This window comes from Cercospora beticola, chromosome 2, assembly GCF_033473495.1.
Source record: "Cercospora beticola chromosome 2, complete sequence".
NCBI lineage: Eukaryota > Fungi > Ascomycota > Dothideomycetes > Mycosphaerellales > Mycosphaerellaceae > Cercospora > Cercospora beticola.
This window is the reverse complement of record NC_088936.1, coordinates 2634058-2658380: the sequence shown is the minus strand read 5'-3', so window position 1 is coordinate 2658380 and position 24323 is coordinate 2634058. Positions and strand designations below refer to the sequence as shown.

Here is a 24323-nt window from a genome sequence, read left to right as displayed (position 1 = left end):
AGTTGCTCAAAAGTGCCGTGCGGCCTCAGCTATTGCGCAAGTCGGAGAGCGTCTCATGTTGTGCGCTCCTGATTGATGATGGACCACTTGAATGCGACCAATGCATTCCAGATATTCTGCTGTAACACTCTGCGCCTTCGCGACTTTTCAGGTCCATGCGCGCAGAAGAGCGTGAGAATGTTCCTGGCCAGCCCGAGTTCTGGTCTTCAGTACACGTGCGCGCGCGTTGTCAGCCTGTTCCCAAGGCCGGAGGTGGGAGCAAGCAAGTGGAGAGTTGCCAACATGTCCTTTGGCTCGTGGTGTGGAAGCTTTGTGGAAACCACAGTCGCATTTCTGCTGACCATAGGTCTTGACCAACCACGGCCTGGAAGGCGGAATAGCGCGGAGTTGTCCATGAAAACTGTCGTGGTATATATTCAAGACGCTCCAGGCACGTTGCGTGCGCAGATTCTCTTCCAATAGCAATTATTAATGGGACCTCTGAAGAGCCTTTCGACGCGATAGAGCGAACATTTGAAGCCGCTGCAGCAGTAGACGAAGCAAGGACTCGATAAGATTGATCATGGACATTGTCACCATAGCCGCGCTCTTTGCGCCGATTATTTTGCTCCTTGTACTCGCTGGTCTCGCATTTTGCCTCATTCGTCTGAGAAGGAGAAGGTATGGTCCACGATCAATTGCGCGAATGCGCGAAACTGGCAGCAAGACGCTGACGGAGCAGCAGTCACAGAGCCGAGACGAGTAATCTCCCTCGTGCTACCACAGCAGTCCCACCACCTCAGAATGATCGCCAGCGACAAGAGATAGAAACGGAAGTCAGTGAGCCTTGGGTACCTTCAGTGACATGGTGGTGGACGGACTGGTGGCGACCGACGAATAACCATGGATCTCACGGCGCGCGTGTGGCCAACGTCCACACTCGAGATCAGCAGAACGACGATGTTGAATTGGGCGAGCGGATTCGCAGCAAAAGTTCGAGCGAGGCCTCCTCACCAATCGCGCAACCAGCACCAGCTGTCCAGACTTCAGGACTTCCAACTTCTAGAGGCGAAGTATTTCGTCCCATAAGTCCTGCATCAAGTGAGAACAGTCCACGCTCCCGACCAGAGACGATCCGCGATGTGTTGTGGTGGGAAGGTGTGGAGTGGGAGGAAGGATCGAGGACACGTAGCGCCAACTAGCCAGTCATCGATCGCATGCATTCGCGAAAGTTCGAGTCTTTTCAGCGACGACACGTCGACACTATTGCTCGAGACTCTGTTGCAAAGTGTTCATTGCGTCAAATGTGACTCGAATCGTCGCCAGTCATGATGTCTGTTTGTGTTGAAGAGGCTTTCACCTTGCCCAAAATCGCAACGCATTCCGCAACCACAGTTTGCAGCAAAGTTTCGCGTCGCACTTCGCAACCTTTACTGCAATGGCAAGAGGCATGAGGAGTTCGTCAAGACAAGATGGCGCACAACCCAACCGCGCTGAAAGACGCCAAATCTTAAAGGTCGAACAGTCAAATACGAGAAAGATCGCTTCGAAGTCCGGATCCACGAATCTCAACAAGCTTCCGACATGGATGAAGATTGCCATCGCAGCGATCGTATTCACATACTGTGGTGGTCCTAGCCTGCTGGAGTTCGTCGCCGACCAATCTCAAGACAAGCCACAATGGTTCCTTGCTCTCGTTCCTCTTGTGGTGCTGAGTGTCGCAGGATATGGTTGGTGGTCGTGGAAGATCGCTGGTACGACCAGGGCGGTCAGAAGGTTGCCAGGTCAAGGTGTCAGTCCAATGGAAAGAGTGCACGGCAGGTGGAGGATGAGACGAGCAGGAACAGAGTCTTCAGTGCCGTCACAGCAGCCACCAGGACAGCTGAAGATAAGACAGCCAAGCAAGAATCACACCATGACTGTCCTACAGCCACCACAGGCATCGCCTGGGGAACTGAGCCAGGTCGCTGTACCTCAAGTGACATCGGCATGAGCAAAGCTTGTTGATGTCCAAGATGGAGAAACCGGAAGAAGTGTGGACCTTGTAACATCGGCGACGAGTCACTTGCTTCTGCAGGCGGACAATACGTAGCAGTTTATGCTCTCTTCCTTCCTGTGTAGAATCCGCTCAAGATTCGACCACCAACCAGGTCCGTATCCAAGTCCAGGTCCGTGGGTCCCGCATCCAGCATATCGTCCAATCCACATCTTTTCCTCACATCAACATCTTTCCATTGGCCCTTCTTATCCCAGTCCTTCATCTACCTCCACCTCTTCAATCCTCCTTCCTCTCCCCATCAGCCAAGTAAACCTCCACCCCAAACATCCTCCCCACAACCCATGAATGTCCCGCCACAGAGATCGGTCCTCCCCTCCAAAGCGGCAGAACCTGGCTCCGATCCTTCCTCCTCTGCTCCAAATTCTTGAACACAGTCCCCCTCTTGAACCCCTCCACATCCTCTCCCTTCACCAACCCCGTGTGCACATCCGCCGCCAAACTCCATAACCCGGCACATTCCACCACGCCCATGACACCCAAGTTCTGCTTCCTAGCTTCACCAACGAGCTCGGAGCATGTGTAGGCTTTCTTTTCGTCGACTTGTAAGCCTTCGAGAGGGGTGGTTCGCCAGGAGACTTTCGGTACGAAGACGGAGAGGCTGAAGAAGCCAACGTTGCGGAGGAAGAGGTGACGACCGAGGGCTACAGCACAGGCTACGGGAAAGTCCAGTCCGAGGGCAAGGTTGCCTTTAATGCTATCCTGTAACCGGATCGTCTGGGAGTCGTACGGATTTCGGTTCGAGTAGAAGCTGAGGAGCCGGTGGAATGGCGGGACCTGAAAGTTGGAGGGCTGCGCGGACGAGGACATTTGGGGCTGTTCTTTACAGCGGATGAAGTGGACAAGGTTTCGGAGGGCACGAGGACTTATATGAGATGGGCACGCCGGGCTTCGGAGAGGACGTTTACATTGCACGAAAGAGGTAAACGACAGGCCATGTGTGATCAATGCTTCCGCTTCGTCGACGTCACGAATTATTGTGCTACGCGCCGTGATGAGATATACGCGACGTGACACGGTGAGAACTCCGAGGGAGAACCTCACTTCTATCTCGTGCCTATGCCAAAGTGGTCTGCTTTGTATGAAAGTGTGTCCTTGTATCACCCATTCGTGCCATTACCACACATCTTGATCATGCCAATCACTGCTCCAAGTATAACGTGAGTTTAGATGCGGAACGCCGCAGCGGCCGCGACCAGGACCAAGAGAAGCGAGCTTGATGTTCCAGCGGCGGCGCCAGTATATGGGACGATCGATTGAGACGGGCTAGTACCTGGAGCGGTGGCCTAGAATGTGTCAGCTCTGTGCATCTCGCAATGAACCATTGTTCCATGCAACAGCAGGACAAGGCTTACCGTCGACAAAGTGCCGTTCAGCGAGCTAGTCGGAGCACCAATGCTTCCGGACACGGTAGTGTGCGCGATAGTCTAAAAGATTTCAGCACAACTGTCCCATCGCAGGTTCTGGGAGGACTCTTACGCTGTTGGCAGAAATGGTCGAGCCACTAATAGTGCTCGAGAAGTTGGCCGGAGCGGTCACCGTGCTGAAGACGAATGAGGTGTACTTGACAACGGTAGTGGTTGCGACTGTGCTAGTTGTCTCGGGAGATCCGAGGGTCGTATGTAGTGGCACGGGCACCTTTGGCGGTGCAGTCGACGGAGCAGCCGTGGAAGAGACGGCCGTGGAGGAGACAGCAGTGGAGGAGACGGCGGCGGTCTTGGTGACAGTTACGGTCGAGCCGCCGGAAGAGGAAGCAGTCGTTTCAGTCGAAATGCCGAGAGATGCGGTGACTGGACAGATGGTCGTAGTCTTGTCGATGACGGACGTGAGCGTTGGGCAGTCGGTGACATCTGGGCCGCAGGAGAAAACGGTCTGGACGCGAGTCGAGTAGACGACAGTCGCCCCGTTGGTGATGGCCGCATCTGGAGTCCCGTTGTCAGTTCCCGCACACAGTGACAATTGGACAAGTATTTCGCACCAAAGTTGATGGAAGCGCTGTCGGCCACCACGGCGCCTGCGAACAGCGCCGCGAGGATCGTGTTGAGCTGCATGGTGGCGGCGGACTTCTGATCGGGATGCTGTATGTGATGGGCGACGGCGACAAGAGGCACAAGAGAGAGCGTGCGGCGACGAAGTTGCAAAACTTCAAGCAGGCAACAAGATGGAAAGAACGTTGTTTGCTGTGTAAACACAAACGTCAGCGGATCACGGATCTCGGCAGGCCCCGCCGCGAATGCTGAAGTGAAGGCAAGTGCCAGCACTTGAAATTGGGCTTCCCACCTCTCTCTCTATCCCACAACAACCTCGACTCGCAGCAACTCCGCATCGCCAACATGGGCGGCTTGATGGATGCCATTCGGAACGAGCCGATCGAGCGAATGGTGGAAGCCATCGTGCCGAGAGTGTTACTCCCATACAAGACACAAGCGACTTTTCTGAGCGAAATCGCTCATGCTGATCCAAGTCCACCTGGCGAAACCTGCTGCTTCTGTCGTGACTCCGATCGCCAAGCCTCCAGCATTCCGGTTGGTGTCACTCCGCACGATCGGCTTCTCGAAGAGACACTGACGCTGATAGCCATGTAACCACCAAGTGTGCTTGAAGTGCATCCTCAAAACCATGCCCCAGTACGACAATCGCTGCGGTATCTGCCGCGCATACTGGTGAGTATCGTATCATGCCTTCATCCGCGCAACGCTTCCTCACTTGCTGACTCTCTCTCTCTCTCTCTCTCTCTCTCTCTCTCTCTCTCTCTCTCTCTCTCTCTCTCTCTCTCTCCAGGTACGGACCTTCTCCGCCGCCCAGCATGACCACCTCGTCGGATTACTTCCGCTTCGTGACCAGAGATCGGTCCTTGCTCTTCTACGCGGCGGTCACCCTCTTTGCGTTCAAAACCTTGTTCTTCAAGACTTGGCCACACATGTCTGCGGATCTTCCGACGCTGATGTCTTTCGCGCTTCTCTGGCTATTGCGCCTGCCTCACGACGCTATCGCGTGGGACTTTGCTTGGCATTTCTTCTTCAAGGAGGAAGGACGCGTTTCTTACCCGAAGGTGTTGGGCGTATGGACTGGCATTATCTTTCTTGTGCATGTGGTGCTACGCCTTTCACAGCATGCCATGCTGGGCTACGTACAGGAAGTGACAGGCGGGTGCAAGTCTTACGTCAGGTACTAGGGGACGCGCCTTTCACATGTGCCTCCGAGCATATTAAGGCTTCTCTGCTCGTCAGCTTGGCCAGAGCGGCAAATGTAGCATGGAGGGGTCGCCCGAGACACGAGTTTGTACACTGAAATGACAAGAGTTCGTCAGCGGTTCACTTGACTACACTCCCAGTGATCGAGCAGGAAACTGCTTTGAGTCCGGCGTCTTCTGATGAAGGCAGTCGCATCCTAATGCACCTTCTTCCCACAGTGGATCATGACGAACCATCTCGATGATTCTTGCTGGCTCTCGGTGCTTTTCACGGAAACTGCTTGTTGGCAACAGGTAAGGACAGTCTTGTGCAAGCAGCTTCTGTGTTCATGTCTTCTAGCCCAGTTCAACTTCTCTTGCTGTTCTTCTCCTTCATCTTCCAGACTCGCATCATCAACGAAATACAGCAATATCACACATCAGCATTACACCCGGCTTCATTCGCCAGATACACAATATTCAACATGCACACATTCAGCATCATCGCGGCGGCTTTCGCACTTGGGGCTGCAGCTCTAGACTCTCCGACAGCGCCGGCTTCACGCTGCGAAAAGAAATGCAGGCAAAAATTCCCGGGTGGAAAGCCACTTGACCGTTGCCTGAAGGACTGCCAACTTGGTGAGTGGGCCCGCTATTGCATCCGCGACTCATCCTATACTGACAGGTTCCAGCCCTTTTGCCAGTATGGCCACATCCCCCTCTTGCACTTGAGACTGCAGCCTTGGAATCTACGACAATGCCAATCAGCGAATGCGACAAGAAATGCAGGGATCGGTTCACTGGTGACAAACGACTTCGGGGTTGCCTCAAGTACTGCAGTGGTGGTGAGCAACCATACTGCGACATTCGCGACTCTGACAATGCTGACATGCTGGAGGCCCTCCTCTCGCACTTGAGGCTGCTGCCTTAGACTCTACGACGACGCCGACCGGGAGCTGCGAAAAGCGATGCAGGGATTGGTTCGCCGACGGAAGCATACTCGACAGTTGCCTCAACTACTGCAAATCCGGTGAGTGAGCCTACTGTGCCATGATGAGCTTCGCAATTCTGACGATTCCAAGCCTCCAGCACGCTTGCTGTTCGTGAGGCACGTCCGGCCACCGTCACGGTAATTGAGACCTTGATCTACCACGAAACGATCTGCCCAACTACGCCGCAAGAGTGCATCATTGCGCCCAAAACTCAGTCCACTTCGCAAATCTCGCCGTCTCAGAAGTCCAGCAGCCAATCAAGTGAGCCACCGGTCTTTCCAACGTATCCCACTTCTCGCGCATCGTCGGCAGAGACCTCGCCGTCTGCTGCTACGACTTCGTCTCAACCAACACCAGCCCCAACGACTGCGAAGAGCACTGCAGTGCCAATCCAGAGCACCGAGGTACCAACGTCGCGATCGTCCAAGCCGAACAACGACTCACCAAAGAGCACGACCGAGTCGTCCAGCAACGCGGAGAAGACTCCCGAGCCCACTCCTGCCGAAGAGCGGCCACAAGAGTCACAGCCTGCTGTTGCAACGGGTGGTGCCTTTGTACACGGAGCCAGCTTTGGCGTTATCCTCATGGCCGTGGGAGGAGCCATGCTGTGAGCATTTGTAGCATTCTTGTTTACTGTAGTCTCTTGAGAGTTGCATGAATTGAAGTCTCTGTTCTTCCAGCATTGCGGAAATCTGTTTTGATCAGTCTACGTGTGCATACCTACGTTGATTGGGTCATCGAGGCCAGTTGCACTAAGTGAAGAAGTCGCGTCTCGTGCACGGACCAGCGGTTGGCTCGGGACGATGACATGGCCGTTGCAGCTGCCGATCGCCAGCTTTCCTTTGACGTGCCAACCGAAGCAGCTGCCTGCGCGAAGCATCGACGCCGTACGAGCAGATTCAACCAACATTCGGCAATCATTCAGACGGACCTCTTGACTGATGGTCACGAACATGGAGCGCTTACACGTGTCCACATCATAGCCATCGAGCGAAAGTGAACCCGAACGGAGCGCATCAGACACCATTCAAAGACTTCTCGACACGACACAACGATGCGGCTCGCATACTACGCTGGCGCCAGCACTTTGGCGGCGGCAGCATGTCTTCTAAAGGCCTTCTCGCAGCGACCGAACTTCTACTCGGCAACCGTTTATCTCTCGCAATCCAATGCCTGCCTACTCATTCTCACGAACCTGCTGCTCTTGTTAAGCACCTCCTTCCTCTACCTCCTCCAGCGCCTGCTCTATGGGCCCCTCCGACCAATCGAAATCGAACAGCTTAGCGAAAAGGCCTGGTATGCTGTGCTCGACACTCTGCTCGCTATGCCGAGCTTTAGAGAGGACGTCGGCGGCAGATTACTAGTCATGTTTGTGCTCCTCCTCGCAGGCAAGGTGTGGGGTTGGATCGGAGAAGGAAGAGTAGACGTGTTGGAGCAGGGACAAATGATGGGAGGGGCCAATAATAAACTGTTCCATGCACGACTCGCCACGAGCTTGCTTATCTCATTGGCATTTGCGACCGGCATGTTCAAATACTGCTTGGAAGTGGTGATCGAGGACCCGAGGCCCGGCATGATGGTCATATTCACCTTTGAATTTGCCATTCTATGTGTCTTCAGCTTGTTTACAGCCATCAGATATGGCCTTGCGGTTTGGGAGATCAAAGTGACGAAAGAGCAGACGACCGCCGCCATCGAACAGAGAAAAGAGGAGATCAAAGCGGAAAGAGCGGCAGCGATTGCGAAGGCGAGGGAAGAGGATAGAGAGATCCCGACATTCGATGAGCCGATTGATGTGGACGAAAATGAAGTCGATGTGCCGGGATGGGAGGACAAGAGAAGGGTGCTGTTCGTCGTGGAGGTGGTCACAGACTTTGTCAAGCTGGTCATCTACATCTTCTTCTTCACGGTCAGCGTCACCTTCAACGGGCTTCCCATGCATATCATGAGGGACGTCTACATGACATTTGCCAGTTTCAGCAAGCGAGTGACGGACTATATGGCGTACCGGAAAGCAACGAGCGACATGAATACGAGATACCCAGACGCTACGACGGCAGAAATCAGAGGCGATGCATGTATTGTGTGCAGAGAGGAGATGGTCGCCTGGGCTGAAGGAGAGCCACAAGCTGCTGCACCGGTCGCGGGTGCAGAGGGACAACCAGCTGCCGCACCAGCTCCAGCACCAGCACGAAGGAGGGATGAAGGAATGCGCGCAAAGAAGCTTCCTTGCGGACACATTCTGCATCTGCGATGCTTAAAGGCATGGCTGGAGAGACAGCAAGTATGCCCAACATGCCGAAGACCTGTGGTAGCAGCAACGCCTGCTAACGCAGGAAATGCCGCTGCTCCAGCTCAAAATGGCCAGCCTGGACAGCAGCCACCAAGACCGCGAGGCAGAATATTCAATCTCGGGCCACTGCGCATAGGAATGGTGAACGCGCCGCGAGGGCAAATACAGAACGTCCTTAACCAGATTAGAAACGGCGACGCGCAAGCTGTACAGCAAGCATTGGACCCAGCAGGAAATCCCGTCGCAGGCGGCGCGGGTCAGCAACAGCCAGCTGCTGGACGACCGTGGAACGCAGGATCGCAAGTGCCAACGCACATTCAACTGCTCCAGCTCGAACAAAGAATCGTGCGGGAAGCCCACAATCTCGGCATCGAGCAACAGCAACTGAACACCTTGCGCATGATGGAGGTCGAATTGGCAAGACTACGTTCACAACACATCTCGGCTCCGCCTACTGGCATAACCAGATACCCGATGCCAGGCTTCTCGCCGCAACATCAGCCGCTCCCCAGTCAGCTGCACGGCAATCCGAGTCAGCAGATGAGCAGCGGGCACGAGCACCTTCCGCCAGGTATGGTGTTACCAGAGGGCTGGACTGTCCTTCCGCTGCAGCCCGCGATGAATCTTGCTGCTCCACAGCAGAGCATTGGCTTATCGGGGCCACGTGTCTCCAACACTGGCGGAGGAGCGCAAGCCGCATCGCGCGCTCAGGATTCAGCGTCTGCTCAATCTCAATCTGAGATGGTCAGCTCGCAGGCTCCCGCATCCGTGGCGCAGAATGAAGGTCAACCGAGTAACCCAGATCCACAAGGTCCAGTTGACGAGCGAGGATCGCCGCTCTTCGTGCCGACAAATACTTTACCAGCGCAAGATAACCCATCAATTACGCAGTCACCCGATGATGCTGTGTTGCGTGCTGCTGAAGAACGAGGCGAAGCCGCAGGTCGTAAATGGGCGGCTGCTTTTGCAAGCTCCAGTGACTCGGCTTCTCTTCCGAACACATCCACACGTGGCCGGAGTGCGGCCGGCTCGCCAGGACCAGGAGAGCTCGTATCTGGTACGACGCCCAATCAAGCGCCTTCGCAGACACAAACGCAGACACCATGGAATAATAGCGGTTGGTCGTTCAACGACCAGTCTCAGCAAGATTCGCAGCCCGAGGTGAAGCAGTCAGCGATGTCAGTCAACTCCTCGTCACCGATCACTCGAAGTGCAAACCAGGACGATCCCGAGCAGAGTCAAAGCTACAGTGGCAAGGGCAAGGCTAAAGCGGTAGAGGTGGAAGATGTCCCAGATCCCGAGGCTTGATAGTAATACATTTCGTGTATTGAATAACTTCTGGCATTGGCTTACGCAAGAGCAGTGTTAGGGTATCAGACCATCACGCAGCGCTGTCTATCAAGGAAAACGCGTATAACATCTCTTATCCAGTAAGGTCAAGTACGTAGGCTCGACTACGTTCAGTCTCGCTAGCTAAAGCAAGCAGAAATGATACAACCTACAGAAAAGACCTATGCGATCACACTGTTCAATATGTAACGCCGAGAGAACGTGCCATCAAGTAGCCAGGTTAGTCCGAGCTTCTCGACCCACCACAACGAGGCAACCCCTTTTCCGCACCAGACTTCTTTCGGCGGACTCGGTTTCGTCACTTCTTGAACAACACCTCGAGCATATTCATCTGGCGGTGATGGCGTGTATCCAGGCGCGCGATCCCATCCAGCTTTGATCTTGTCGACAATCGGTTCATATGGCGAATCGCTCTTGAAAGCCATGTCCTGCTCGTAGAACATTGGAGTTGCCACAGCGCCGGTCATTACGTACACGACGTGACATCCAAAGGGCTGCAATTCAAGTCGCAAAGTTTTGGCGTACATCTCAACGGCGGCCTTGGTCGCATTGTAAGTCGCGCTTGTGGGCACATGGACCCGACTGGAGCCGCTGCCAGTGATGGCAACAGTGCCTTTGGCTGCAATGAGAAGCTTTGAAAAGGCTCGGGTAAGTGCCATTACAGCAATCACATTTCCTTCGAACATCCAAACGTCGTCGCTACGAATGTATGGCTCCTCTCCACCAGCCTCAATGGCTTTCTGTTCCTCTGCGTCGTATTCAATAGCCATGCTGACAGAACGCACGCCGGCGTTGTGATATAGGCAGTCCAGTTTGCCTCCTTGGTCGATGGAGATTTGTTCGCGTGCCGCAAAGACACTCTTGGCGTCTTTGATGTCAAGCGCAAGAAGCTTGATGTTGGGGTTCCCGGCCAGATTGGCCATCTTGGCAGTGTTCCGAGCTGTTGCAAAAACGGTCCATCCTCGCCTAGCAAACTCCAGTGCTAGAGCATTGCCAATGGTGGCCTCTGAGCAGCCAGTGATGAGTACAGATTTCCCCATAGCTTAGTTTGAGTTTGAAAAGCTAGTTCAGATATGACTGTAGAGTTGGGCAGTAATAGTAGAGCATGATGGGGATAATCGCAGCGATTCCATACTGTTAAAGACAGCTTAATTTGATACATGCCTCGGTATAGACACTGATAGAGAATTGCTTAACCCCCTCAACAATCACTTAACCCCGCCGACACTTGCTTAACCCCGCCTGTAACGGGTTAAGGTAGTCTATGGTATGCTATCTGCGTCGCCGTCTTTGGGGATTGCTTGCCTTTTCTGAATTGTTTGAATCGATAGCCGCCGCCACCGCCGTGGCTTCCACGGAGTGACATTGTCATCACTGCTATCAACTTGCGTATGCTTACGCGAGCAGAGGCTGGTAGTATCGGACTGTGGGCGACGTTCCTCGGCTCTTCCATAACATCAGACGAGTCTACCGACAACTCAACCTTCCCGTTCGTGCAAGGCTCCAGCACATCACGGAACGATCAACGCGTCGCGTCCACTTTGGATGGATGAATGCCAAGCACTTTCCAGATCAGCCATCTTCCTGGCAGAGATTTTCTCAGGCATTTCTCAGGCCAACAAATGATTGCAGATAATGATTGTGGTCCGAGCCCAAACCCTAACATGGGGTGCCCTTTCTCGTATGACCAGCTCGTCATGAGTTGCTGACTACTTCAAGGTTCTTGTTGCTGCTGATCAGCCAATTCTCCCTTCGCTCAATACTTACCATGCGAGACGAGCGGTAAGGACGACACCAAGACAATGTCCACAGGCCGCCTGGTCGCAATAACGCACTGTTTGGTCTTCATCTCCATCAAGCTCCCAAGTCTACTATTTCAGCCAGTTCCGGCCTTCGCCTTGCGATGCGGGATCGCTTTCGTACTCCATATTCTGGCTTACTGGGCGCTTGCCATCGCGGCTGAGGGAACTAAAACTTCGACAATACAGGCAAAGACCGTCACTGAATATGAGAAGCGCAAAGGTGCGAGAGATGTGGTGCCAGACGTAAAACAGATCGGCTGGATAGCGGCAGTCTATTCTCTAGTCCTACCATACTTGAGCCCGGGACTGCATCCATGGACTGAGTTGGTGGTGCGTGTGTCGTGCTTCTTTTTGGCTTGCAAGGTCGTGGATTTGGTTGCGTTGAAAGCACAAAAGCCGCCACTGTTGCTTTCAGAGGGTGATATGAAGGACTGGAAAAGGAAAGTGGAATATGTTGGCCGGCTCTTCACGGAAGCAAGGTATGCTTCATTCGATATCGCGATTGATGACAAGCCGAAGCGAAAACTCTGGCGTGAGAAACATTCAGCAAGGTACGAAATCTTCTGGATCTGGGGACCGCGAATCATCATTCCGATCGCGGCGTTGCTCTTTCCGGTTGCGGAACTGCAAATATTACTGGTTCTCGTCATCATTAGTTCGGGACTGGAGTTCGAGCATGCGATTGTACACCCGTACTGTCCGAATTATCTGTTCCTTGCTCCCTTCGCGGCTTCTGGTATGGCGGAATTTTGGGCCGTACATTGGCATCAGGGAGCGCAGAGCTGGCTGATCTCCGTGGGGTTTCGGCCTTCGAAGTGGTCTGCTATGGAAGTTCTGAGATGTTCAAAAGACATTGGAAACGCTGTTGGTGTGCTAGGAACCTTTGCACTGAGTGGAGTGTGGCATGCGTGGTGTGCGGCAGTGTTGAGTGAACGTCCTTGGATGGCTGGGACCAGCATGTTCTTGGTCTTCGTATCACAGGGTGTAGGATGTTTATTGGAAAGGAGGTTGTGGAAGAATCGTGATCCTAATTGGGTCATGAAGATGATAAGCTGGACTTTTGCGATCGAGTGCGGAGCGTTGTGGCTGCGATGTATGGTTCCGACGCTCAAGGAGGGAGTGCTCTTGATGAGTTTGCGCTGACAGACATTGGACAATTCTTTGTCATTCGGATCGCGATGGAGAATGGAGAGTAATGAGTCGACATGCTGGCACCAATCTGCTGATGATCACTTCCAAGGTGCCGATCACTGCAACTGCCGTTCGATGTTGAAGTCCTTTCAGAAAGATATCCCTTCGACGGTCAACCCGTGGTCGCTTTCCCGTGGAATCCCTACTTTGAGGCCAGTGCAAGCCCTGCTGTGGCTGAAATTGTTATCAGGTGTAATGCTGAGTGGTCAAATCACCTTGTCGGACGGGATTGCGGAAACTCTGCTAGCGAGGTCGAATTCGAAGACCTACAAAGGGATCGCGAAAAGCCCCACATCAACCATTCAGATCACCAGATTCATCGCAATGAAAGCCAGTCTCGGAAGGAGGCAAGCGGACCAGGCTTCGTGCTTATTATAGAGTTCCTGGGCGGAGAGTTCATGGCGCGACTGGGAATGACCTTGGACGACATGCCAGGACTCTTCATCAGCCGGCGCTGACCACTTCGCGAGACCGACAGTGAGACGCTTGTCTTGACCTCTTCCGCTCGTTCTTAGATGCATTTCGCATCTGTCATAGAGTGCGGATAGCTCCATAGCACACGGCACGAGCCTGAACAATCGAGCTTGTATCTGCATGAGAGTCGGAAACAACCATGAGGCTCCGGACTCCAATAAATCTCCTGATGCTTTTGCTCTTGTTGCTTGTGGAACTCTAACGAGGGTTGTTACCAACAAGGACCGCTTGCAGCTTGGGGTAGCATATGTGCTGTGACGTGACACTGGAAAACTTCTAGCTCTCGCGATCCGGTTCTTGAACGCCATTTCAAACGCGATATGTCGGCCTCGTGCCCTTTGCCACAGTATGTACATGCCTTTCCACTCTGGGTCAGATCAGAACCAAACTTTGGACACAATATCGGCTCATCGCAAGATACACTCCCAAGCAAAGAGCAAGATCTGATAATTGAGCCTGCGAATGCATACGACCAATCATCGACATGAACCTCTATGCATCGTTACTCCCTCTTCTTACGCTGTCTAAGCTCGGCATAGCTACTGTGGCCATCACACGCTGGTCAGACTCACGCTGCGACGGCGCCTGGGTCTCCTGCACCAACATTACTACTCTTTCATGCTGCACCACACTCAGAGTCACAGGCGTGGTAGGTGCCCGCTCCGGAGGTTTCGCATACATGCCTGAAGGAAGCCGTGGTTATGCATGGCAAAGCGACTACCAAGGAAACAAGTGTCGTAAATTCCGTGGCTGGGTGAGCGAAAGTGGGTGCATCGATGCATTTGCTCGTGGTTTCGCGGCATTCGCTGGCTTCTCGTGGGTAAGAGATGTGGGCTGGCAAAGAGACGAGGAATCTGCAGAGAAGATAGAGGAGGCATTCCGGTGTCAAACGAGCCAGGAGCCAGATACATTGGGCTTGAAGGACGGATCCGAGTTCAAGCTGGATGATATGAGCGACGAAAACATGCAGTCGCTGTGGGAGCTGGCAACCAGCGGCAGGAGTTACGAGGAACTACCCGATAAGTTTGTTGCCTATTTCAAGGGACGGAGAATGTGACATGAATCAATCGCTGCTCTTGGTTGGGCCTTGTCATTCCAGCTTTCGTCATTCGACCTGAACAGTTTCCGAAAAGACGTTCTTTGCAGTTTGTGGCATCTCCATCTCTCTGCCTTTTTGCCACTGAATAAGTCTCATCTTATTCCTCCATCGACTTTTCACTAAACGCCTGGATCCCATTTTCCCAATTCCTCGCGATCATCACGTCCGCCACTCTCCACAGTCTCTTCGCACCCTCGCCTCTCTTCGTCTCTCTTCTTTGCCCTCTTTCTTCGCTGTTTCCTTCGTGCTGTTTCAGCCTTCTTTGCTGCTACCCTCAACTCTAGGCTCCGGACCTTTTCAGCGGTCTCTTTCCTCAATTCTTCCACTGCGAGTCGGCGTGCTGCGACGCTAGTTCCGGCGGTGCTAGCTGACCTGGCCGCATCGACACAGTGGTCATTCTCGAAATTGGGTACTGCTGGGCTGTCCGTGGTTGCCATCGACGGGTCTGCAAGTGGGTGTTGGTCGCCTTTTGCAGATGTCGTAGGTGCGACGACAAGTTGTTCGTCCCCTGTGGCTGCCAAAAGTGAATTGATGATCGGCTTGTCTTCATCAGCACAGAAGCCGAACGGATGAGTAGCGCCGCTTCCGAAGAGGCCGATTCCCAGCTCTCGAGCCGCGTGCTCAATGATTCTTTTCAATCTGAGAAACTCTTTGAGCTCGTCAAGATCATAGACCTGGCCATTGAAGTCATTCGGTCGTGAGATCGTACGCCAGAGAATAGGCTTCTTCTCATCAATATGGCGGTCGTTGAAAGTCGTGAAGAGATGCTGAGCTTTGTTCGTGTCGTCGTTAGGGTAGGTGAATTCTGGAAAGATGTGAATAAAGAGTCGCTCGACCGTCTGTCTTAGCGCCCTGATTACACTTCTTCTGGCGTTAGAGGGATGAAATTGCCACTGGGTGTACAGTAGGTAAAGCACAGAGTACTGCTCAACGGTCCATGCATTCTTGCGCCTAACCACGCGCTTAACGCCTCCTGCTTTCTGTCCTCTGGGCATGGTGAACTGCTGATATGCTATAGGGAATCAGTAAAAGGATGGAAGGGAGGCGTTTGGGTTATATGGGATGCCACAGCAAACAGATCTTTCGATGGCTGGCAGTAGAACAGAGCAAACAATGTCTGTCTCTGACAATGGAGTTCTTCTAATCGTTAGGAAGAACGTATTAGAGCAGCGTCGTCTCCTCGCGAATACCACCTTGTCTTCGCCATGTTTCGACTAGCTCTCGGCCGGACCACAGAACTGCTTTCATATGCGGGATGTGCTGTGATCCGTGTGCGTGCAGTCGTCGAGCGAAGCAGCAGAGCCCTAAAGACGGATGCATCGTTGCTCCATTGCAATGTCGAGCATGACCACTGTTCATTCGTGCGCCATTCTCTTTATCGCCTCAACATCGGGAGGCGACCACATCTCAACTGTACAAGTCTCTATGCCATCTATGTCTGTACAACTACCGTTTTTGGCGGAAATCCAAGCTCCACTACGCGATGCTCGTACAGAACTCACTCACAGATCTTTTGTACATTACTCTTAGACACACTGGCCACCACGAGCCGAGCAGTCCGAAGTTCTGCTTCGTACCTCACAGCTTCCTCCTCTCCCTAATTTCCTCATAAGTCTGCACTTGATCGCCGACCTCAAAGCTTTCCCAGTCGTCAAAGCCCATGCCACATTCCGATCCCTTACGCATCTCTGTGACATCTTTCTTGACGTTCTTGAGGGAATTGATCGTGCCTGCATCATCTTTGGTCAGCCAGAACTTGGACAGGTCAGGAAAACCGGGCAAGAACTCACCATCATAAACCTTTTCGCTCCCTCGCATGACTCTCACCCTCGACCCCTTCTCAACCATACCATTTCGCACTTTACAGCCCGCGATCTTCACCTTCTTCCTCCCACCAACGCTGATTTCAAAGGCAGCGCCGATCTCGGCTTCACCAAGCACACGCTGCGTGAGAATAGGAGGAAGTTTCTCTTCAAGCACAGCCTTCACATCGTCGAGCACTCTGTAGATGATGTTGTTTTCGAGAATCTTTACGCCTTGCGCCTCGGCCTTTCCTTGCATCTGTGGATCAGGTGGTAGGTTGAAGGCGATGATGTGGCCGCCAGCGGCATTGGCGAGCTCAATGTCGCTCTCGTGGACAGGTCCCACATGACTCTGCAATACAGATGGTGTGATGAGTGGATTGGAGACAGACATGATGTACGCCGACACAGCCTCAGCGGATCCAGAAACGTCGGCTTTGATGATGAAAGGTACGTCAATCTGTCCGCTCTGTTCCTGTTGTGGAGCGTCGAGGTCGTCCGGCTTGCTGACGACGTCTGCAGTGCCACCTTCAGCATTTGCAGTACGCTGAGCTTGTTTCAAGGCTTGTGCAGCTTCCCGCTCCCTCTGCTGGCGTTCGGTCGCGAGTCGTCGTGCTTCATTGATAGCTTCCATGTCGGCAGCGGCCTTTTCTCTCTCCTCACGTTCCTGTCTGTATTCGACCACGGAGGTAGCTTTCTGCTCGCTTGGTGCTTGCAACACTTCATCGCCAGCCATTGGTTGGTCTCTCCACCCATCGACCTCGACCGGCATGCCTGGGCCGACCTCTTGCAGCGTTCGGCCTCCCTCATTGCGCAAGCTGCGAACGCGGGCCCATGTCTTGCCAGCGACAATGACAGCGCCTGGCTTCAGAGTACCGCGGCGAACAAGAACAGTAGCCACGCGCCCATTTGCCTTTGTCGTGGCTTCGAGAACCCAGCCCTCAACAGCTCCGTCCGTTTCTGCGCGCTGGTCGATGATCTCCGATAAAGCGACTACAGTTTCTTCTAGACCATCCATGCCTTGGCCAGTCTTGCCGGAGACAGGCACGACCTGCGTCTCGCCGCCAAAGTCTTCGATTTCGACACCATGACGAGCAAGGTCCTGCTTGACGCGCTGGATGTCTGATCCCTCCTTGTCGACTTTATTGATTGCGACGATCATCGGCACGCCGGCAGCCTTAGCATGCTTGATAGCTTCTAAAGTTTGAGGCTTAACACTATCGTCGGCTGCCACAACGAGGATGACAATATCTGTCACGTTTGCGCCGCGTTGTCGCATTGCCAAGAACGCGGCGTGGCCGGGGGTATCCAGGAAGGTGATCGTCTTGCCGCTGCTCGCCATTGGAACACTGAACGCACCGATGTGTTGTGTTATGCCTCCAGCTTCGCCAGCTGCGACAGAGGACTTGCGGAGGTAGTCCAGGATCGTTGTCTTGCCGTGATCAACATGGCCCATGATAGTGACAACAGGGGGGCGTGTGGGCAGGAACTCCTTATCCTCAACTTCTGGACGAGGCTTCAGATCACGTTCTTCCTCTTCACGCACGCCAGTGTCGATGGTAGGGTCGAAGTTGTACTCCATAGCAATCATGCCACTAGTCTCAGAATTCAATGTCATGCCGGGGAACACATCATCGTAGCCAAGCTCCTGAAGGCGGTCGATAAATTGTTCGTATCGAACACCAAGCATCTGGGATAGCTGCTGCACGCTGACAAACTCGGGAATGCTGATAGGGGTTGCGTCTTCAGCTTTCTTGACCTCGCGCTCGCGTCGAGCATTTTTGAGTCTTTTCTCACCCTTAGCTTCCTTCTCAGCTTGGCGAGCTGCTTTACGTGCACGGAAGTTGTCGCGAGCTTCAGCTTCGTCGTCTTCTTCTTCATCGTATTCGCGTCTGCCCGCGCGTTGGGCTTTGCGACCAGCGCCCTTGCCCTTGTCAGCAAACACATCGTCTTCATCGTCGGCCCATCGACTCTTTCTGGCTGCTTTGTCACGAGAAGCACGACTCTCGGGTGCTGGAGCATGCTCATCGATATCGGACTCCACCTGGAAACGTTCGGAGCGCCGAGCTGATTTGCTGTCTGCAGTACGTTCTGTTTCGGCAGCTCTAGCGTGTTCATGCCGCTCGGCGTGCTGGCCAGCTACTGCTTCCGGATCCCACTTGCTGACCTGGCCTGGATTGGTGGCCACGCCTTCATCAGCGGCGACAGTGGGGACAACCCGGAATCTAGGCTCACGTTTGGGCATGTCCGGCGGCTCAGTTGAGATAACCTGGTCGGCTCCCCATGCTTTTCTCGGTCTCTGATTGTTTGCTGGCTGGCTCAATGGCTCGCGGTTCGCGAAAGGGTTGCTGGCTGCTCCAGCTGCAGAGCCGCGCGCGCCGAATGGGCTCGGTGCGGCGAATGGGTTGCTCAATCGGTCATTCTCAGTGGTCCGACTCTCAGATGACCTTTGCGTCCTTGTATCCGATCCACGGTTTTGACGGAACTCGTTCGATTCGCCGTTCGGCCTGTCGAATGGACTGATTTTTTTGGTGCAGTAGCGAGCAATGTGACCTCTCTCGCCACACCTGGCGCACTCCTTATCTCGATAGGCTTGCGCTGGGCCGTTGTACAGCCGGCGGCTGCCTTCCATCTCCTGGCCTTGGACAGACTGACTACGCTGTTTCTGTGCCTTTTGCTTCTCCTCCCGTTCTTTCTGCAGCTTCAAGCGCTCTTCCCGTTCACGCACATGATTGTTGAACGTCCAGTCTACCCAGCTCTCATCGTCAAAATCTTGGTGAAATTGTGAATGTTGTGTTTGCTGTGGTTGTGGTTGTGGCTGTGGCTGCGTTGGCGGAGGTGACGTAGCGATGGGCTCTGTTGGTTGACTCTCTCTGCGTCGAAGATGCTGCCAATTCGCGGCCTTCTCCTCGTCAAAGCTGGATCGAGTTTGATATTCGTCCGGCGAGAAGGGCATGGCACGGTAGCCACTGTCGCTGAGAGATACGCTAGGTGCGCGTGCCGTAGAATTAGCCTGGGGGTATTGGGGCGGTGTGTACTGTGAGTGGGATGGCGGCTCCGTTGTAGTGGCAGGCGGCGGAGGAGCGACAAACGATGGAGGCGAGGCTTGCCATGTCCATTGTCCACCCTGCGGATGTCCATGAATCGGTTGCCAAACAAGCTGGCCGCCAGAAGGGATCATGTGCGCCGGAGGAGGTGCAGCAGTCGGTGGTGGGGGTGGTGTTGATGCTTGCTGCGACACTGCTTTGCCAGTTGAGTGCCCAGGTTGACTCACAGTCTGCTGCGTCTGCTGTGCTAATTGTGACAATGGCGAGGGAGCTGCAGGAGCCGCGGGCTGTTGTGCGTTTTGTTCTGGGACCTGATCTTGCGTTGTCTCCTGTGCAGGCTGATCGATAGAACTCGGTGTAGACGTCCCAAGCTCGGACTGCCCATGATGGCTCTCTGGTGACACTGACTCCTCTTGAGCGGGAGGTACGTCCGATGTCGCCGGCTGCGCTGTGGACTCTGCCTCCGCTTCGAAGTGACCAAACGAGCCCAATCCTGATGCCACAGGCAGAGACTCAGCCGCGGACGGACGCGACGAGTGTGGGGGCCTTTGCGGCGAAGCAGCTTCCACATCGCGTTCCGCTTCAAGCGCTGCAGTTTCGGATGACACTGGCGTATTGTCCTGCAGTCGAACAGTCTCTTCCGTAGTGGTAGGCTGCACAGCGCCAGAATCGAAATGCTCGGTGTTTCCGACAACGTCGTTGCGATGCGGTCTTGAGTTCCTTTCAACTTCTCCTTCTCCTGAATCCTCAATAACGCTGCTGGAGTACTGAGGAGAGCTTGCAGCGAACTTCTTGGCCGCCCGGTCATAAGCCTCCTGCTGCGACTGTAACTCGGCGTCATTTTGCTCGTTCCGTCTCTTCACACCTTCGATAGTCTCTATGTTCTCATTGTGCTGTTGATCCACATCGCCATAGGACGGTCTGAAGGATTTTGTGTAGCCGCCTAGACTCACTCTAAATGCGGAATTCTCTTGGACATTCGTGTTCGTCTCGGCGGCCCTCCTATGGACGACTGCTGCTGGGGCTTCAGCGTATTCCAGAGGCGCAGTCTGGGTACTGCCAACACCCCATCCGGAGGAAGGCTCATTGGCAGGTTCGGTTGTGACAGCCGCTGGTACTCCAAATGGGTTCGACACTTTTTTAGGGGGTGGTTTCACCACGGACGTCGTGGCAGCTCGTTCTTTCCCCGCCTGGGTCTGCTCCGCTCTGCCAGGGCTGCGTGCACCAGTATAGCTGATCCGAATCCTTGGCTCTCGAGGGGTGGCCACCGGCCGCACATTTGGGGCAGCATTCGGCTTGGAGTTCCGTGAATGACCGCCCTTCATCATGGCCTGACCCAATGTACTGCCGCCAGCAGAGAGGCCAATGCCGCGAGATGCCCTGGACAGCGATTGCTGCTTGAAGTGCTGTGACCTCTTTTCCCTCTCCACCTTGCGCTTTGCTTCGGCCTCTTGCTTCAACTGATTCTTCTCCTCTTCCTCTTTCCAGAGCCTTTCTTGCCGGACCTGGTTCTGCTCCGTCTCAAATTGTTGCCTCGCAGCTACCCGATTGGCCCTCTCCCTCTGTTCCGACATGGAGAGGGAGGAAGTCGGGTCGTACCATGCTGGGAAAGAGTCGGAAGCATTTTCGACGGCCGACGGTATCGATGCAGTCGCGGTGCGTTGGAACGGCGCACGGGTGGTAGAGATGCTTCTGCGCTGCGAGGACGATCGTAGAGGGTTTAAAGGTACAGAGGTAGCTGGCAATTCGATGGCTCCTAGTCGACACGCGCAGAAGATGCAGAGCGATGACGCCGAAGCCGTCTGGTCATTGTTAGCGATGCATCGACAATATTCATGCGAAGACTGACCCTCAATGTGCGTTGCCTTCGCATTTCTCCCAGCGGTTCCTTCCTCCCAATGTCTCCCTCTCCTCCCAAGATTATTTGGCCGATGCGGAGTACGCGGGAGTCGTTGCTGGCTGCTGACTTTCTGCAGACTGCCGAATTTCGGCCGAAGCCATATGCATGCATGCATGACGCCGACGATTGAATCGATGCACGTCTCTCTCGTCTTGCTTTCTGTATACACTGTTATCAGAGCTGTAACTACTTTGACCATCCAACATGTCGCGTCAGGTATGTTGGCTGAAAACGTTCTCATCGCCCACGGCTGACAGTATTTCAGCAAATCGTCTCGCATTACACCCGCCTTCTCGCCCGCTGGCCCAAAGATGTTCTGCGTCCCGAGAAGACCTTCCAACAACTCGTCCTCGAGCCACGGCTGCAAGCAGCTCCTTCCGCAGCTCCTGCTGGTGTAACAAGTGAAGCGATCACCAGCGGCGCCTCGACGAACTACACACGAAATGAGAGCAACGAAGTCAATGCCGCATATCTTTTGCTAGAGAACAGCTTCTCCAAACAATTCCCTCCGGGCCAGAGAGTCATGGAGCCAGCGAGTAACCCTGAGCACTACAAGAACCTAGAACGAGAATTACAAGAGCTGCCGAATCGGAGCGTGTTTGGAAACTTTGTGCAGAGATTGAAGAGCATGGTGCGATTCAAATGAGGAGGTTCAGTGATGAGTGGAAAGCCATACACAATATCAGCAGCGGACCGCGGCCAGGTGAACAGGAGCTCGGCTTGCCGTTGGTCATCCACGGTCAGACATCACACCGACGCAAAGCGACATCGCGCCGCCGGAGCGAAGCATGCCCGTGGCATCGCCATCACACCCGTCATGCAGACAGAAGGAAACCTCGGGCTCCTCTGGCCTGTATGGGCTATAACTGCATCGATGCTGAGCTGAAGGCATGCATCTCGATCTCATCTGAGAATTTGTATCAACATGTATTATTAGTTACGCCGGGGAGCAGGCAAGCACGATGCTGCATGGAGATGATCGGCCATGTGTGCTATACATGTATAAATCGCGGCGTTCGTCGTGTAAAATGCGCTTGCGGTCTTCGTCGGCGTCGAATGAATTCACCGTCGCTCACTTGGATCCAGTCAGCAATGGTTTTTATACATTTTGGACATATTAAACCGCAAAGAACGACCAAGTGTAATATTGAATAATGGAAAGAGCTCTACCAGCTAGATCTACTCACCTCACCTTCGACAAAATTCCCGCGGTTTTCAAAGAAGCTGGGCAAAGGTTAATCAGACGCTCAACGTTGATGCTATTATCGCAGCTACAGCCACTAGCACCTGGATTGATCTCGAGCGACGACATATATGTAGATGGTGCGGAGAATGCCGTCTTTGTTCCCACTGCGTCACGTTTTTGTTTATGCAGTAGCGAGGACTGCAATGGTCACACTCTCCCACCTCAACCTCACCGCGATCAGCGAGACAGGAATTCTACCCCAGAACATCTTCCAGCGTCCCTTGGTCCGCCAAAGCCCCAAGCCATCTCCTCACGAACTTGCCATAGTCATGTCTCCGATGCTTTGCTCGCTCTACATCCCGTTCCTCCGCCTCCTTCACGTCTCGCATGCTTGAACGGATCTGTGTCTGCCGCGATGCGCTCTGTTGCCGCAACTTGATCAAGTGTGCGAGATCATCATTACCCTCCAGCTTGTCCGCAATGTCTTTGGGCACCTTGGCCTGATCAATGTCGAAATTGAACACATCGTACTCATTTGATGGACCGAGAAGAGTCTCGGCCTTCCACTGCAATTTTACTTCATCGAGATTGCGCCAGTCATCGTAGACATTGTCTAGGCGCTTGTCAATGGTCTGCAGGGTTTTAATGTTGCAGCAAAGCTCTTGACGGTCCTCAAGGATGGAATCGTGAACGACAGCTAGAAGCGTAAAACCGTGTTCACCTTCGTCTGAGGCAATCTGCATGCGGTCCTGCAGAACGGGTGCGACCAAATGCAACCAGTCTCCGGTCCCGCCGTCGGCACCGTTGCCACCAACTCCGAAAGAGCCCATGTCGTGAGGGTGGTAGTCGAGGCCGTCAAGCTTCCAGACATGGTCTCCGATGGGCATGTAGGCGATGAAGTGAAAGCCGGACTGGTGCACTTCTGGCGCTTCGGAGACATAGACGTCCCGATTGGGAGCTTTGCGTGCTCGGCCAGAGCGGCGAGGCTGTTTTTCGACGTCTTCCTCGGTCTCTGAGTCGGGTGGACGTGGTCCCTTCAGCTTGGTCACGCGCGCCTTCCCTTTGCCGCTGAGTTTGAAGTCGCCATCTGCGTCTGGCTCGGAGCTCGACTTCACCGATTTGACGGCGTTCTGTGTTGGCTTTGATGGTTTCGTCGACGAAGCATCTGTGTCTATCGTTGGTGTGCGACTTGTCCTGCTTGCGCGCTCGGCCCTAGTTGGCCTTCTGGGCGCCTCCGCGTCGGACTCGTCTTTCACCTTGTTCTTTTGCCTTGTAGCTTTAGCTTTTTCGGCTGCCGCTTTCTTCTTAGCTTTAGCGATTTTTCCCCGAGCGTGCAAATCAGCAGTCAAAATATCGTTCTCGCTTGCGAATGAGTTGTGAATGCGCCTCACAAAATCAAAGCGATTAATCTCCCGGCCACGCTCGATGGGATCAATGTCTTTGGTGAGTTCCCTAAACTCGCGAAGTTCCTTTCCCATCTGCAGCCCAGGAATGTTATTGACGATGTTCAAGGTGGCAATGGTAGCACAGGCAAAATCGGGAACCTGGTTCGCAAACCAGATGTGTTTCTGCGGAGCTCCGGTGTACTGGTCTTGCTCATCTTGGGTCCTGTAGCGGAAAAGGAATATGAGTGCATGCACTGGTCTCCTGTACAATGTTAGCCAGTGCAGAGCAGTTTGAGATGCATGGCTTACGGCAACATGGCGAGTCCCTCTTCGTCAATAGATAATACTTCTTGCACTTTGGCTCCTCGAACTCCCATCTCTTTCAGCATGACATTGAAGAAAGCCTGGTAGGAAATTAGCTCCATGCAACGCACACGATGATGTTTGACTTACTGGCTCACTCTCCATTTCCACCCAGCCCTCCCAAGCGTCGCGGTCTGGAGGTGCAAGTGCGACATTGCCGTTGGTCCCATCACCGTTGGTCGTCTCCTGGTGCTTCCGCTTCTTTCCTCGTTTCGGCGGCATTCTTGCTGCG

At 53.9% G+C, this 24323-nt stretch overlaps 14 protein-coding genes across 14 annotated transcripts; 8 read left to right on the top strand and 6 right to left on the bottom strand.

Moving 5' to 3' along the window:
- Positions 1–1417: 1417 nt before the first annotated feature.
- Positions 1418–1972, top strand: RHO25_002980 (uncharacterized protein; the record flags this gene model as incomplete). The annotated part of the gene is made up of 1 exon (XM_065602334.1): positions 1418–1972. One exon carries the CDS (start codon positions 1418–1420, stop codon positions 1970–1972), a length of 555 nt encoding a protein of 184 aa, XP_065458406.1.
- Positions 1973–2254: 282 nt separating this feature from the next.
- RHO25_002979 (uncharacterized protein) lies at positions 2255–2845 on the bottom strand (the record flags this gene model as incomplete). The annotated part of the gene is made up of 1 exon (XM_023598514.1): positions 2255–2845. One exon carries the CDS (start codon positions 2843–2845, stop codon positions 2255–2257), a length of 591 nt encoding a protein of 196 aa, XP_023456063.1.
- Positions 2846–3201: 356 nt separating this feature from the next.
- On the bottom strand, positions 3202–4086 carry RHO25_002978 (uncharacterized protein; the record flags this gene model as incomplete). The annotated part of the gene is made up of 4 exons (XM_023598513.1): positions 3202–3321; positions 3391–3462; positions 3515–3957; positions 4014–4086. 4 exons carry the CDS (start codon positions 4084–4086, stop codon positions 3202–3204), a joined length of 708 nt encoding a protein of 235 aa, XP_023456060.1.
- A 282-nt stretch (positions 4087–4368) lies between these two features.
- Positions 4369–4620, top strand: RHO25_002977 (uncharacterized protein; the record flags this gene model as incomplete). Its single annotated transcript, XM_065602333.1, has 1 exon — positions 4369–4620. The coding sequence occupies one exon, from the start codon at positions 4369–4371 to the stop codon at positions 4618–4620; it is 252 nt and encodes an 83-aa protein (XP_065458405.1).
- Positions 4621–4841: 221 nt separating this feature from the next.
- RHO25_002976 (uncharacterized protein) lies at positions 4842–5210 on the top strand (the record flags this gene model as incomplete). Its single annotated transcript, XM_065602332.1, has 1 exon — positions 4842–5210. The coding sequence occupies one exon, from the start codon at positions 4842–4844 to the stop codon at positions 5208–5210; it is 369 nt and encodes a 122-aa protein (XP_065458404.1).
- Positions 5211–5692: 482 nt separating this feature from the next.
- On the top strand, positions 5693–6810 carry RHO25_002975 (uncharacterized protein; the record flags this gene model as incomplete). The annotated part of the gene is made up of 4 exons (XM_065602331.1): positions 5693–5846; positions 5900–6052; positions 6106–6237; positions 6290–6810. 4 exons carry the CDS (start codon positions 5693–5695, stop codon positions 6808–6810), a joined length of 960 nt encoding a protein of 319 aa, XP_065458403.1.
- Positions 6811–7253: 443 nt separating this feature from the next.
- Positions 7254–9800, top strand: RHO25_002974 (uncharacterized protein; the record flags this gene model as incomplete). Its single annotated transcript, XM_023598512.1, has 1 exon — positions 7254–9800. The coding sequence occupies one exon, from the start codon at positions 7254–7256 to the stop codon at positions 9798–9800; it is 2547 nt and encodes an 848-aa protein (XP_023456061.1).
- Positions 9801–10003: 203 nt separating this feature from the next.
- RHO25_002973 (uncharacterized protein) lies at positions 10004–10765 on the bottom strand (the record flags this gene model as incomplete). The annotated part of the gene is made up of 1 exon (XM_023598511.2): positions 10004–10765. One exon carries the CDS (start codon positions 10763–10765, stop codon positions 10004–10006), a length of 762 nt encoding a protein of 253 aa, XP_023455166.2.
- Positions 10766–11644: 879 nt separating this feature from the next.
- On the top strand, positions 11645–12787 carry RHO25_002972 (uncharacterized protein; the record flags this gene model as incomplete). Its single annotated transcript, XM_023598509.1, has 1 exon — positions 11645–12787. The coding sequence occupies one exon, from the start codon at positions 11645–11647 to the stop codon at positions 12785–12787; it is 1143 nt and encodes a 380-aa protein (XP_023455160.1).
- Positions 12788–13793: 1006 nt separating this feature from the next.
- RHO25_002971 (uncharacterized protein) lies at positions 13794–14366 on the top strand (the record flags this gene model as incomplete). Its single annotated transcript, XM_065602330.1, has 1 exon — positions 13794–14366. One exon carries the CDS (start codon positions 13794–13796, stop codon positions 14364–14366), a length of 573 nt encoding a protein of 190 aa, XP_065458402.1.
- Positions 14367–14527: 161 nt separating this feature from the next.
- Positions 14528–15403, bottom strand: RHO25_002970 (uncharacterized protein; the record flags this gene model as incomplete). The annotated part of the gene is made up of 1 exon (XM_023598508.1): positions 14528–15403. One exon carries the CDS (start codon positions 15401–15403, stop codon positions 14528–14530), a length of 876 nt encoding a protein of 291 aa, XP_023455159.1.
- Positions 15404–15986: 583 nt separating this feature from the next.
- On the bottom strand, positions 15987–21130 carry RHO25_002969 (uncharacterized protein; the record flags this gene model as incomplete). The annotated part of the gene is made up of 3 exons (XM_023598507.2): positions 15987–16138; positions 16199–21059; positions 21107–21130. The coding sequence occupies 3 exons, from the start codon at positions 21128–21130 to the stop codon at positions 15987–15989; spliced, it is 5037 nt and encodes a 1678-aa protein (XP_023455158.1).
- Positions 21131–21361: 231 nt separating this feature from the next.
- On the top strand, positions 21362–21803 carry RHO25_002968 (uncharacterized protein; the record flags this gene model as incomplete). Its single annotated transcript, XM_065602329.1, has 2 exons — positions 21362–21373; positions 21423–21803. The coding sequence occupies 2 exons, from the start codon at positions 21362–21364 to the stop codon at positions 21801–21803; spliced, it is 393 nt and encodes a 130-aa protein (XP_065458401.1).
- A 794-nt stretch (positions 21804–22597) lies between these two features.
- RHO25_002967 (uncharacterized protein) lies at positions 22598–24313 on the bottom strand (the record flags this gene model as incomplete). The annotated part of the gene is made up of 3 exons (XM_023598505.2): positions 22598–23990; positions 24038–24132; positions 24182–24313. 3 exons carry the CDS (start codon positions 24311–24313, stop codon positions 22598–22600), a joined length of 1620 nt encoding a protein of 539 aa, XP_023455164.1.
- Positions 24314–24323: the final 10 nt, after the last annotated feature.